Source organism: Muscardinus avellanarius, assembly GCF_963383645.1.
Source record: "Muscardinus avellanarius genome assembly, chromosome: 8".
Lineage (NCBI taxonomy): Eukaryota > Metazoa > Chordata > Mammalia > Rodentia > Gliridae > Muscardinus > Muscardinus avellanarius.
The window spans coordinates 108,898,981-108,912,720 of NC_137794.1; the positions used below are offsets into that span (position 1 = coordinate 108,898,981).

Sequence of the window (13,740 nt, forward strand, 5' to 3'; positions counted from 1 at the left end):
GGCTATTTCTCACTTTGAGATTCTGCCTATGGACTGCATGGATAATAATAATGCAGATGCCGAGAGGGCGTGGCTGTAGCTGGTATCTGCAGAGGGAGGTGTTTGTGATGAGACCTGGCCGAGGTGGTGACTGCGGGTTCCGGCAGGGAGTGTGGAGGACAAAGTGATAGTGGCTGCTGTAGGCAGCTGGAGGACAGGCAGGGAGAGCTGGGCAGGTGGAGGAGGGCTGGCACTTAGGGGAAGGGAGGAGGAAGAGGAAGGGCAGATGGGTGTTGTGTTGGGCACCCCCAGAGCTGCTGAAGCACTCACAGGTGTGCCATTAGGGAAAGTCCATTTTTAACATCTGGTAGACCCAGAGCGCGGCATCACCCTTTAGCAAAACTACAGGTGGATACTTTGCTGCCTCCCTCTCCACACCTTGTGCTTTCTTCTTCTCCAGGCATGGAGGTCTAGGGAACTGCAGCTGGCCAGCTGGGGAGGGGAGGGCTCACCCTAAAATCCAGGCAGAGCGCCCATTTTAACAGGGATTGCGGCACTTTTATTTACATCAGTGCTTGCTGCCTGAAGGGGCTGAAGGACATCCTGTTACCTTCCTACAGGATCAGAGGAGTCGTGAGACCCTCCCGAGTCTTCCCACGGAGATGGGGACGGGGCAGGATTACCAGGGAGACAGAAAGCCGGCTTCAGAGTCGGGCCACAGTGCCGCTATGCTCGACCGCCAGGTACAGAGCCCCTGCAGGTCATCTCTAGCCTCCCCTTCCCCCTGTGCTGGGACAGCCTGGATAAATGAATGTGCGTCCAGTGCAAATAGCTTAAACCACAGTGCATTGTCTGCGGGGGAGAATGTGCCCGGAAACAGACAGCGTAGTTGAAGACGTTGATCTCTGATGTGGAGTGTTAGGCTCTAGCAGAGGAGAGGACTCCCTCCTCCTCAGGGAGGTGGAGGAGCTGAGAGGCCCCAGAATGTCACAGCCCTGGCCGCCGTGCACCTAGGGTAACAAGAAACAGTTTAGGGGAAGGTGGACTTGTTTCTGTGGCTGGCTCTGAGCAGGCCGCCTCTGTGAGCTGGGACAGACAGACTTGAGGGTCAACCAGCTCACATTTCAGCCCTCAAAGGGGGATGACAAACACCACCAGACAACCTAAGACCTACCAGGTCGCATTGGCAGGAGGAGGCTGCCTGCGCCCAAAGCACCCACTGGGAGAGGCCAGACCCGCTGCACACGTGGCAGCCCTCTCTAAACGCCCCAGGGAAGCACACCCGCCCAGCTGTGCAGAGGCTGCCTTACCAAAGCCATTCATGATGAGGAGGAAAGACAAGGGCCGGGTGTTATTCTCTACGGTACTCAAATTATGGCCAGTCATGAATTTTCCTGGAAATTTTTCTTTTACACAATTGATCTAAGCATTTTGTATAAATAATTCCCCCTATACATTTATGCACAAATATGTGTAAGGTCATTTATATATATGCACTTGTATTTATATAGATTATATATGTATATGTGTATATATTTATATGTACATATATTTAATTACAGATATTTACATATACATAATTAAACTCTATTACTTAGTACCTGGGTTAATTGTATGCTCTTAATATGGCCTGTATTTTTATTTTATTTGTGTGTGTGTGTGCATGCATGCATGTATGTATGTGAAAGCATGTGTGTGCATGTGGTCTGAAGATTGAACTGAGGGGCATTCTAACCTTGAGCTATAGCCCCAGCACTATTTTATTTACTTGTATATTTTGAAACAAGTTCTCACTAAGTTGCTGAGGCTAGTCTCAAGCCTGTGATCCTCCTGTCTCAGCCTCCCAAGTACTGGGATTATTGGTATGCACCACCACACCCAGCTCTCTTTTAATTTCTTATTTGGAAATAATTTTAAGCTTACAGAAAAGTTGCAAGAATAGTAACAGTACAAAGAACATCCATATACCCTTTATCCACGTCCACTTTTTTTTTTTTTTTGAGTGGGGATGGGACCAAGGGGCATTCTACCTCTGAGCTACACCCCAGCCCTGTTTTTTATACCTTATTTTGAAACAGGGTCTCAACTAAGTAGCTGAGGCTGGCTGCGAACCTGTGATCCTCCTGTCTCAGCCTCCAAGTACTGAGATTTCAAGCGTACGCCACCATGCCCGGCTACTATTATTAATAATTGTTCCATTAGTTGTATGTCTGCCATAATTTTTTTAAACTGTTGGAGACTGAGCTGAGGACATCATGGCTCTTTCTTCCTGGGTCCAGCAGTGGGCATTTTCCAAGAATCAGCACCTTCACATAACTATGGCGTACACATCAACATCAGCAAATTTAACATCGATCCACTGTTTTGAGTGATTTCAACACAGGTTATTTATTTCTGATTATGATACACTAGCACATCCTTCAGGCTTTAGTGCATTGTAAAGTTGCTTTTTAAATGCCAATAAGAGCAACAGAGCTAATGGCTCATTGGTGCCACAGCGCAGTGCTTTGCTGAGCGTCTAGAGCCCGGGCCCCTCGTAGGAGCCCGGGGCTGCTGTCTCAGTCGAGGTGGAGACACCAGATTCTCAGCAATCGACTTTTATCACCAGCTCTTTGCTGAGTGTGCCTGTCAACTTACTAGATGTACCCCGGGAGGGTATCTATTTCTAGAGCCTGAGGCCTGCACCCTGTCAGAGAGACACAGCTCCTTATATACACGTCAGATTCTGAGTTCAGTGCACTGTTAAGTGAGGCTTGTCCCTTTGTATTGAGTCTCTAATGGCAAAATGATCATTTCCTGGTGAGACTTCTCTCTTACCTGCCTCAAATTCAATGCCACGCCCCGGAGTCCAGGCCCACGCCCAGGCGTGACACTGTCTTCAAAACTCTTGCTGATCAGCTGGGCGCAGTGGCGCACGCTGGTAATCCCCGCGCTTGGGAGGCTGAGACAGGAGGATTGCGCAGGTTCGAAGCCAGCCTCAGCTACTTAGTGAGGCTCTTGACTACTTAGTGAGACCCTGTTTCCAAATAAAAATATAAATAGGTCTGGGAGTATAACCCGGAGGTAGAAAGCCTCTGGGTTCCACCCCAGAGGATCTTAGTTGCAGAAAGCCAGCTGCAGTAGTGGTGCTCACCTGTAATCCAAATATTTGGGAGGCTGAGATAGGAGGATCACAGGCCTCAAGCCAGCCTCAGCAATATATCAAGACCATGTTTCAAAATAAAATATTCTTAGCACCACTAAAAAAAACAAAACTCAGTTACAGAAAAATATTTTTTTCTTGACCCCAGCAGTATAAATTAAGTGCTATTTGCCTGATTACAATGTCCCCAGTTTCATTAATGTTTAACTTGAAGCTTTTCAGCACTTAAAATCATAAAACTAAATGTTTTAGAAATGCTAGAAACCCACTAACGACTATTAATCATGTCAGTATTTGCCTGAGAACTCCCAAGAAAAAACAGTGATTCCCTTTACACGTGGCGGTACCACTTGGACAACTGGATTGAAGAGACATTTCCATAATGTGAAAGAATAGTTTTCCTAGCGAGATGTCTTGCTTCTTTGGTGCTGCTCTAACAGAACACCTGAGGCTAGACACCTTATGAAGCACAGAGGTTGACTTCTGGCAGTTCTGGAGGCTGCGAAGTCCGAGGTGCAGGGGCCTGCATCTGCTGAGGGCCTTTGGCTGGCTCATCCCCCGTAGAAGGCGTGAGGTGGAGAGAGCAAATCAACCAGAGAGAGCTGAGCTCAACTTAATAGCAGACCTGACTCCTGTGATGGTAAGGGAAACCCATTGATGGGAGCGAGCCCTCGCTGACTTAATCTCCTCTTAAGGCCCCGCCCTGTTGCTCTGGGAGTTAAGTTTTCAGCACCCGAGCTCCGTGCTTTGGGCTTTCAGCCCAGCTTTCTTGCAATCCTTTTTGTCTGCAGAAAGCCCTTGAATCTTCTCACTCCCTTGGCTGAATTCTCTCTCCCCCAGCCTCTGAGCTGGGGCGGGCTCACACTGACATGGACGACACAGCAGTTTCTTGTGCTTTCCCCTGGATCCCGCGAAGAGGCATCACGCCTGGCACTCCACAGAGGTGTGACATCATAGCGTTCTATGTCGTGGTTTTGCTTTCTTTTTTCTTTCTTTCTTTCTTTCTTTCTTTTTTTTTTTTTTTTTTTTGGTGGTGATACTGGGATTCCTGGAAACCCTTCTACCTCCGGGCTACACTCTCAGACCTATTTTATACTTTTTTAAATTTGGAAACAGGGTCTCAAGCCAATGAGGCTGGCTTCGAACCTGCGATCCTCCTATCTCCGCCTCCCAAGCGCGGGGATTACAAGTGTGCGCCACCACGCCCGGCTTTGCTTTCTTTTTGTGGGGAATTGGTGTGGGAGCGGCTGCCAGAGATGTTGGAAATGTCATAGATATTGAGTTTCTACCAGCTTCTTTTTTCTTTTTTCTTTATTTATATTTTGAGGTTATTAGGGATGGAACCCAGGGTCATTCTACCGAGATGCACCCCTATTTTTATTCTTTATTTTGAAACAGGGTCTCACTGCGTTGCAAATGGCCTAAGTAGCTGAGGCTGGCCAAGAACCACGATCCTACTGTGTCAGCCTCCCAAATACTGGGATTACAAACGTGCGCCACCACGCCCGGCTCTACCAGCTTCTTTTCCATTTTTGTTTTTTATTTCTGATACTGGGGGTTGGATGCAGGGGCAGTCTACCTCTAAGTTACACCCCAGCCTTTTTTTATTAACTCATTCATTAATGTATTTATTTATTTATTTATTTATTTATTTATTTATTTATTGTGGTACTGGGGCTGGAACCCAGGGGCAGTCTACCTCTAAGTTACACCCCAGCCTTTTTTTATTAACTCATTCATTAATGTATTTATTTATTTATTTATTTATTTATTTATTTATTGTGGTACTGGGGCTGGAACCCAGGGGCAGTCTACCTCTAAGTTACACCCCAGCCTTTTTTTATTAACTCATTCATTAATGTATTTATTTATTTATTTATTTATTTATTTATTGTGGTACTGGGGCTGGAACCCAGGGGCAGTCTACCTCTAAGTTACACCCCAGCCTTTTTTTATTAACTCATTCATTAATGTATTTATTTATTTATTTATTTATTGTGGTCCTGGGGCTGGAACCCAGGGGCATTCTACCTCCAAGTTACACCCCAGCCCTATTTTTGATTTTACTTTGAGACAAGGTCTGACTAAATTGCAGAGGGCCTCACTAAGTAGCTGAGGCTGCTGTGAACCTGCGATGCTCCTGTCTCAGCTCCCAAGTCCTAGGATTGCAAGTGTGCACAGCCACTCTCCCTTAGCTCCAAGGACTGAGCTTTCTTCTATTGGCTACAACCCCATGAGGTCAAGGAGCCCGCTGGGAGCCAGGGCCGATCCTTATATCTGCTCAGCTCCGGGGCTCTCACCTGAAGGCCCAGTCTGATGAAGCTGGCTCTGAGCTGATGTCTTCTCACTCTCTGTTCCCAGAGCGGGCTGGGGACACAGCTGGCTGGGCCATGTGTGCAGTCAAACGGCACCTGTGTGTTTGTCGGAGCTCTGTGTGTCGTCGGCTGATGTGCAAGCAGGAGTATGTCCAGTCTTCAGCCTGCCTTTCTCCTGGGGGAGCAGAGGGCTTGGGCTATCATGTCTACAAAAGAGGGTTGGGCTGTCCATAAGAGAGAACTGCAGAGTCTCCAAATATATTGTTTTCTTTTTCTTGTTCCTTTTCCCCCTCTTTTTATAGCACTGAAGACTGAATCCAGGTGTACTGTGTCACTGAGTGACTGGGTATTGGTTTTTGTGTTGTGGTGGTGGTAGTGCTGGAGATTAAACCCAGGAGTGTTGTACCACTGAGTTACAACCCCGATTTACTTTTTATTTTTCATTTACCCCAGCCCTAATTTATTTTTTATTTTGAGACAGGGTCTTGCTAGAGTGCTGAGGCTAGCCTCAAACTTGCAATCCTCCTGCCTTAACCTCCCATCGTCACTGGGATTACGGTATGCAGCACCACGCCTGGCCCTATATTTAATTTTTTTGCGGTACTGGGTATTGAACCCAGGGACATTCTACCTCCGAGCTACACCCCCCAACCCTATTTTTTATTCTTCATTTTGAAGCAGGGTCTCACTGAGTTGCAAAGGTCCTCGCGAAGTAGCTGAGGCTGCCCACCAACCGTGATCCTGTCTAAGCCTCAGAATGCTGGGATGACAAGTGTGCGCCACCACGCCCGGCTGTAAATTCTTAACAGAGTTTGCCATAGAAATCAGCGTCCTTCCCCAGATATGTCTGGCTCCCAAGAGAGCAAGGCTTTCACTGTTAGTCCTAACCTTGTTTTTCCTTTCTTTTTTCCCTGCCGGCAGCTGTCCGTACCTGGCGGTGAAGCTCACGCCCGCCATCCCTGTGGCCGGTGGCATCCTGTTCTTCTTTGTGATGGGGACCCTGCTTCGCACCAGCTTCAGCGACCCCGGAGTCCTCCCGAGAGCCACGCCGGACGAAGCCGCTGACCTGGAAAAGCAAATAGGTAACCGTGGAGTGGCCCTTAGCCTTCGGTGGCTTCCCACCGGCTGGCCCTTGGGGGAGGGCAGGCGCTGGCCGGCAGCAGGGAAAGTACCTGGGCAGGTGTGAGCCCGAGGGGACGAGCTGAGTACGAGGTGGGCTGTGCGGGGCTGGGGAGGGTGCCCGTGGCCCACCAGGGAGCAGGGCGTCCAGATGTTTCTTTGGCACACCCCGGTGGTGAGATCCGCAGGGCCAGCTTGCTGTTCCCTTGTGCCCTCTACAGCCACTGCCGCTTCAAACACGAGGAGAGGGCACACCTTAGCCCGCCGCCCTGTCTGGCCAGCCCAGGGTGCACAATGTCCTGTATTTAGGCCTAACAATAGCCTACACTTGCAATGTCCGTCGAGATGGCTAGATTTACTTTTCTTTAGAAATTAAAGCCCTGGGCTAAGAAGTCAGTGGCAATCAATTCTGAAGGTAATAAAACAGATCCTAATGACGTGTGTAACATACCATTTTAAAGGCTTTTAATTAAAGAGGGAGCTTTCTCTTGCCCTTGGGTGCTCTTAAAAGGTCGCACTTGTGCTGGGCGTGGTGGCGCACGCTTGTAATCCCCGAGCTTGGGAGGCGGAGACAGGAGGATCGCGCTGGTTCGAAACCAGCCTCGCTGGCTTAAGAGACCCTGTTTCCAAATAAAAACATAAAATAGGTCTGAGAGTGTAGCCCGGAGGTAGAAGGGTTTCCAGGAACCCCAGTACCACCAAAAAAAAAAAAAAAAAAAAGGTGGCACTTGTGACTGTGACTTTGCTGGGGTCTCTGGTCAGTTCTACAAGGGGCAGAGGCGGTGATCATTCAGCATGGACACGACATTCAGCCCTAAAAAGTCACTCATGGAGATAAGGCCTCCCCAGTTGTCCTGTTCTGTGGACCTCCTCCCTTTGCAGCCTCCACAAGATCAGGCGAGATCCTTGCTGCAAAGCGTCCGCACTGGTCTCCCCTTCCCCAGATGTGAAAGCACAACTGTGTCCTTCTCTGAGCATCTGCCTTCATCCTTCATCCTTCGCCCCTGTCAGCTGAGGAGGGGAGCAGGAAAGGAGTCAATCCTGAGAGCGTGTGGTGACAGCTGTGGATCGGCAGCCTTCTTGTTCCCTGAGGCAGGGAAGAAGGGAGAAGGAAGAAGCAGTGGTGGGGCGGGGTCTCTTTCCTGGCCACTGAGTCAGAGGATGAGGGGCAAGGCCCGCTCACTCGCCACTTCAAGTCTTACATTTTATAGCACTCTACTTTAAAGCCCATCATGGCTTCTGCTGCATCTGTTCAGCTCCCAGCCCCCGTGTGAGGAGGACATTATTGTTACATCCATTTTACACAGGAACCCAAGCCCAAAGAGGGGCTTAAGTGGGAGGAAGTGGCGGAGCTGGACCTAGAAGCCAGCGGTCCAGGTCTCTGCCCCTGTCCCCCCAGCTCCTCACAGCCCTGGGGAGAGAGGGAGGTCAGGCCAGTTTTCTTCAAGGAATAGAAGGGGGTGCACAGTCATGCCGCATCACAGCAGCAAGGAGCTTGGAGAGTCCCCCAGTGCGAGCCTGGCCCCGTGCTGGGGAGGCGAGATGTCCTTCTGCGGCCCCCTCCAGAGAGCAGCCGCGCAGCTAGCAAGCCCCCCAGGTTAGGACGGGTTCCTGCCTGCCTGAGAGGGGCAGAGACTGTGGCGTTCTCTGTGGCAAACACAGTGCTAATAAGCACAGTTTCCTGTTGCCCTTACTGGAATAGAAGAAGTTGAGGAGGAACTACCTCCTTACCTACCTGCATTCCTCCCTTTCTCCCTTCGTTCCTTTATTCCTTTATTCCTTCCCTTCCTTCCTTCCTTCCTTCCTTCTATTACTGGGGATTGAACGCAGGGGCATTCTGTCTCTGAGCTACATCCCTAGCCCTTTTGTTTTTGAAGCAGAATCTAACTAAGTCACCAATCCTGACCTTAAACCCACGATCCTCCTGTCTCAGTATCCCAAGTACTGGGATCCCAGGCGTGCACCACTGTGCCCAGCTCCCCCTTGCATTTCTGTGACTGTTGTTAAAATGATAACCTTGGAGCAGTGTTTTACAACCTGAATACTTTCTAAATCCAATTGTGCCCCAGAGACCCCAAAAGCATGGGTTCTATGAGCGAGCCAGGTCAGGGAAAGCATGGTTCTGGAGTGGGGCACAGTTGAGGGGTGGTTCTTTATGAAAAACCCACTGAATGTTGGGTAACATGGTGGGGATCTGTTGTCTTGCCTGGGATGCTCCCGAAGGCAGGGAATTTCTGCAAGGTCAGGAGTAGACATGGATGCCAGCCCCAGCCCTTTGTGAAGGGGCCGATTCAATTCTGAGTGGAGTATGGGGGGGGGGATCAACATATCCATCTTAAGAAACTATATCCATCTTAAGAAACATAAGCACAGTTTCCTGTTGCCCTTACTGGAATAGAAGATATGTTTCTTAAGATGTATATGTTTCTTAAGAAAACATATCCATCTTAAGAAACTATAAAAGAAGAGCAATCTGAACTCCAAGCAAGCAGTCGTAAGAAAATTCATAAAGCCTAGAGAGAAAATCAATGAAATAGAATGCAGAAAAACAGTAGAAGAAAATCAATGAGACCGAACGTTGGTTCTTTGAAAAGATCAACAATATTTTCAAACCGTTAGCTACACTGATGAAAGAGAAAAAGATAAAGAGAAACTGGAAACCGACATTTTTCCAAAGAAGATATATGAAGAGCCAGTCAGCACATGAAAAGATGCCAACATCTCTAGTCATAGGAGCCAGGCGCAGTGGCACATGCCTGCAGCCCCGGTTCTTGGGAGACTGAGACAAGAGGATCCCAGGTTCAAGACTAGCCTCAGGAACTTAGTGAGGTCCTCTGCAACTTGGTAAGGCTGTTTCAAAATAACATACATATATATGGCTGGGGGTATGGCTCAGATGTAGAATGCCCCTGTGCTTAAACCCCCCCCAAAAAAATAAAGCAACCACAGTAAGGCACCTACCACTTCCCCCTCGCTTCGGTAGCTCTGTTCAAAAGGGCTGTTAGTGACAGATGTCAGGGAGGGCGTGGACATGCTGGGACTCTCGTGCATTACTCATGGGAATATAAAATGCCACATCGACTTTGGAACATAGTTCCTTGAAATTCTTCCAAGAGTTAAAGATATGACCCAGCAATTATACTCATAGGCATATAGACCAAAAAAAAAAAAAAAAAGAAGAAGAAGATATATGTCCTGACAAAGACTAGCTCATGAATATTCATAGTGGCATTAAACCTCAGAACCCAAAACTGGACCCAACCCAGCTGTCCACTAAAGGATAAACTGATGATACCACGGACTGTTAAAAGGTAAGCAAACTGAGCAAAATATCTATGCCTACTACAACACAGATGACCTTAAAGTCACTACGTTACAGTTTGACCTGTCATGGTTGGGAAACTGTCCCTGGGGACCTCTATTAGGCTCCCGGAGATCATTCCCATAAAACCATGGGTCCTTGTCCTGGACTTGGGACCGATGTACACCAGTCCGGACTCTGGCTAAAGATTTAAATGAGTTCATATTACAGAATAAGAAATACAAGTTGGAACTGCTATGGCCCCATTAGAAAGAGGGAAAGCTGGAGCTCAGAGTAAAGCACCGCGCCACAGAGTGACATAAGTGGGGTGACCCGGAAGCAAGGCACCGAGATTCCTGGACACAGAGTATCTTTGTAACCAGTCTTCTGACCCGACTATATCCGGGCAGGTCGTTTGCTATTGACCTGCTCTGTCTCCAGCTCAGACCCCATGCCTTTTGTCACACTCCAAAATGTGTTGAGTTGCTTATCTGGAGTCTGGGATTTCCCCACATCCTTGAGGAAGTCTGCCTCTCTTTAGAAATGTAAAAAGGCCCTACCTACGCTTCTATTCTCTCGCTTATCACCCTTGGCACCTGGAGATTTGCAGCACTTTCCTTGAAGCCCCTGGCTTCTTTTACTACCACAGATATATCTTGAAAATTGGAAATATTTCTCAATACGTGTACATTGATACATTTTGAAGCCTCTTCCCAATGCTGGTACAAGATAGGTCAGATGCAGGAGACCACATATTGCTTGATTCCATTTCTAGAAGATGCCCCGAAGGATACACCTTTGGAAAGTAGAGTAATAGTGCCCAGGGCAGGGGCAGGGGCAGGAGCACAGGGAAATGGTCTACAATTAGACCACAGCAGTAGTTGTACAATGCAATAAATTCACTAAACTGTATATTTACAGTAGGTCACTGTTATAGTATGGAGATTCTACCTCAATAAGTCCAGTGTGATGACGTACATGTATAAACTCAGTACTTGGGAGGCTGAGACAGGAGGATCACAGACTTGAGGTTGGCCTCAGCAACTTAATAAGGCTGTTTCAAAATAAAAAATAAAAAGTTCTGGGAGTGTGACTTAGTGGTAGAGAACCCCTCAGTTCAATAAGAGAGAGAGAGAGAGAGAGAGAGAGAGAGAGAGAAGAGAGAAGAGAGAAGAGAGAAGAGAGGAGAGAGGAGAGAGGAGAGAGGAGAGAGGAGAGAGGAGAGAGGAGAGAGGAGAGAGAGAGGAGAGAGAGAGGAGAGAGAGAGGAGAGAGGAGAGAATAAGGGGTAGGAGAGGACATTCATCACCGTGATTGGAACCCTGGCTCTGTCACTCTAACTGTGCAACACTGGACGAGTACACACTTTCTGAACCACATTCCTCCACGTTCTATCTTTAAAATAGGAGCAATGTGGAGTTGTGGTCAGGATTGGAGATTGCGGGGAGGTGCCAGCCATGTTACAAATGCTCAGTTAAATGGCCATTTATTTGCAAGTTTTCTTTATTTCCACCTTCTATAAACACAGATTCCCATTAAAAAAAAAAAAAACTACCCGCAAGCCAAGTGTGGTAGCGCAAGTCAGATGTGATGGTGCATACCTATAATCCCAGTACTTGGGAGGCTAAGACAGAAGGACTGCAGGTTTGAGGCCAGCGTCAGCAACTTAGCAAGACCCTGTTTCAAAATGAAACTTTAAAAAGGTCTGGAGGGGTGTGGTTTGGAGGTAAAGTGTCCCGGTACCAAAAAAAAATAAAAGAGGTCTGTAGTGTGGCAGGAACATGTAGCAGAGGGTGGGGGGAGGGAAGGGGGCATGTCTTTTGGACACCGCCCTCCTGCTCAGATGTTCCTGTTCATCCTGGGGCCTGATCTCCATCCCTGCTCTGCCCTTCACAGAGAGTCTCCTGCACACCATGGGGTCTGGAAAATATGCTTACGTTTCACCCTAACATATTATTTTATGCTAGCTGGCTAAAGAAGAAAAAATGAAAAATGAGGTCTGGAAACTTTTTATTATTAGGGCTATTAATTCTAATTACGTATTGTAAATCTCCTACTTACAAAAGCTCATCTAGCCACTGGGAATCAGCCATCCGAGTAGTTCAGTGAAGGTCTGCCGAGGACTGAAGCAGCGGCGAGGAGCAAGGCCCCGGGCCCTGGGGTCTGCTCTGCGTTACAGGGTCTGCTGTGCAGCTCTTGAAATTCCTCGCACTTCTATCTTCTGGAAGAATGTCCCCCACGACTTAGGGTGTAGCTAAAAGACGTCAAAGAACAGCTGCTGGGGGCCGGAGAAGGCCACGCCGGGTCACTGGACGCCTCCTCCTTGGAGACTCTACTTCAGAGACTCGGTTCACCCACTTTCCTCCAGACTCAGTTTCCTCAGTTCACCCAGAGGCGATCAGACACCAAGCAGCTAATTAGAGTTAGTGGGGGAAAAAGACAAGACACTGTGCTGGGAATGCCAGGACGGAGGCATTTAATTTCAATGAGGCAGAGATAGACCTTCCTAGTGGCCAAATTAGGGTGCAGAGTGGGCCCACCTCTCTCCCTCACACCCCAGCACGTCATCTCAGCCCCCCTGCCAAGGCCGGGGAAGTCAGAGCTGCCCTGTGAACTCCCAGAGCAAGGCCGGTGCTTTAGGAAGCTCCTCGGGTCCCAGAACTCAGATACCAAGCGCGTTGTTAGGTGGAGGTGGCGTCAGATCTAAGGGTGCGGGGGCTACACAACGCTCACCCGCGCGGTGGCAGAATCCAAATAATTACAGCGTCCACTGTGCGCCTTCGCTGATGGGGTAGGATGTCACTGCCCCCAGACAGCGTGGGCGCACGTGTGTGCAGGTGCGCCCCCGTGCATCCCTCTCTCTGGGCCTCCCTGTCTTCCTTCCTCCTCCTCTATCTCCCCTGACCCCCAACATTTGATCAAATCACCTCTCCAGAGGTCTCCCATGTGGTACACAGAACCCGTCACCAACAGTCCAGGTCCTTCTGTGTTTGCCCAAATTAGTCCTGGAAATTGACATCTTGCAGATGGGGGTTTTAGGAAAGACTGTTCAGCAACTTCCAGATCCCGAGGATCGTCCAGACTGTGGGCGACCCAGCTCCACCTGGTCCTGGACAGAGCCCTTCTGGGAAAGCTCCCGACAGCCAAAGTGGACAATTTGGCCCACTAACCTGAATTGCTGGGGTTCTTCCCACCCGGGACATGTGTGAGCTGGGGGTGGTACTGGGAATCGAACCCAAGGGCATTCTACCTCCAGATCTCACCCCAGCCCCTTTTTAATTTTTTGTTTTGAAACAGGGTCTCACGAGGTGGCTGAGAGGCTCACTAAACTGTTGAGGCTGTCCTTAAATCTGCAATCTTCCCAGCTTAGCCTCCCAAGTACTGGGATTACAGGTGTGTGCCAACATGCCCAGCCAACCAAGACATTTTTTTTTTTTTTGCGGGTCTGGGGATGGAATCCAGGGGCATTTGACCTCCGAGCTACACCCCCTGCCCTATTTTTGATTCTTTATTTTGAAACCGGGTCTCACTGAGTTGCAGAGGGCCTCACTAAGTAGCTGAGGCTGTCCGCAAACCGCGAGCCTCCGGTCGCAGCCTCCCGAATGCTGGGATTACAAGCGTGCGCCACCACGCCCGCCCAACCAAGTCATCTTAATTCTTCAAGGGTGGAGGTATTTTAATTGGAATTTTCATGACATTGATGAAATTCTGTTAAAATGCTTTCTGAGGAGAATAATATTTAAGCCCATTGAAGACCTGAACCAATTTCCTCTATTGCAGTAAAACCATTTCCAACTTCCCTTCGTTTCCATTTTAATTTTACTAAAATTATTTTTATTGGAGTTATTTCTCTTCTGCATTAAATCTGTACCTAAGATTTTCTCT

At 48.5% G+C, this 13,740-nt stretch overlaps 1 protein-coding gene across 2 annotated transcripts in view; it reads left to right on the forward strand.

Annotated features, from left to right (window-relative positions):
* Positions 1–13,740, forward strand: part of ZDHHC14 (zDHHC palmitoyltransferase 14) — a gene marked incomplete at both ends in the record, with an annotated part of 280,239 nt that overhangs the window by 163,619 nt on the left and 102,880 nt on the right. For both annotated transcript variants that reach the window (XM_080700038.1, XM_080700039.1), the window contains one exon: positions 6,358–6,518. In XM_080700038.1, the coding sequence (XP_080556164.1) occupies positions 6,358–6,518 (161 nt within the window). The remainder of the gene's footprint in view (positions 1–6,357; positions 6,519–13,740) is intronic.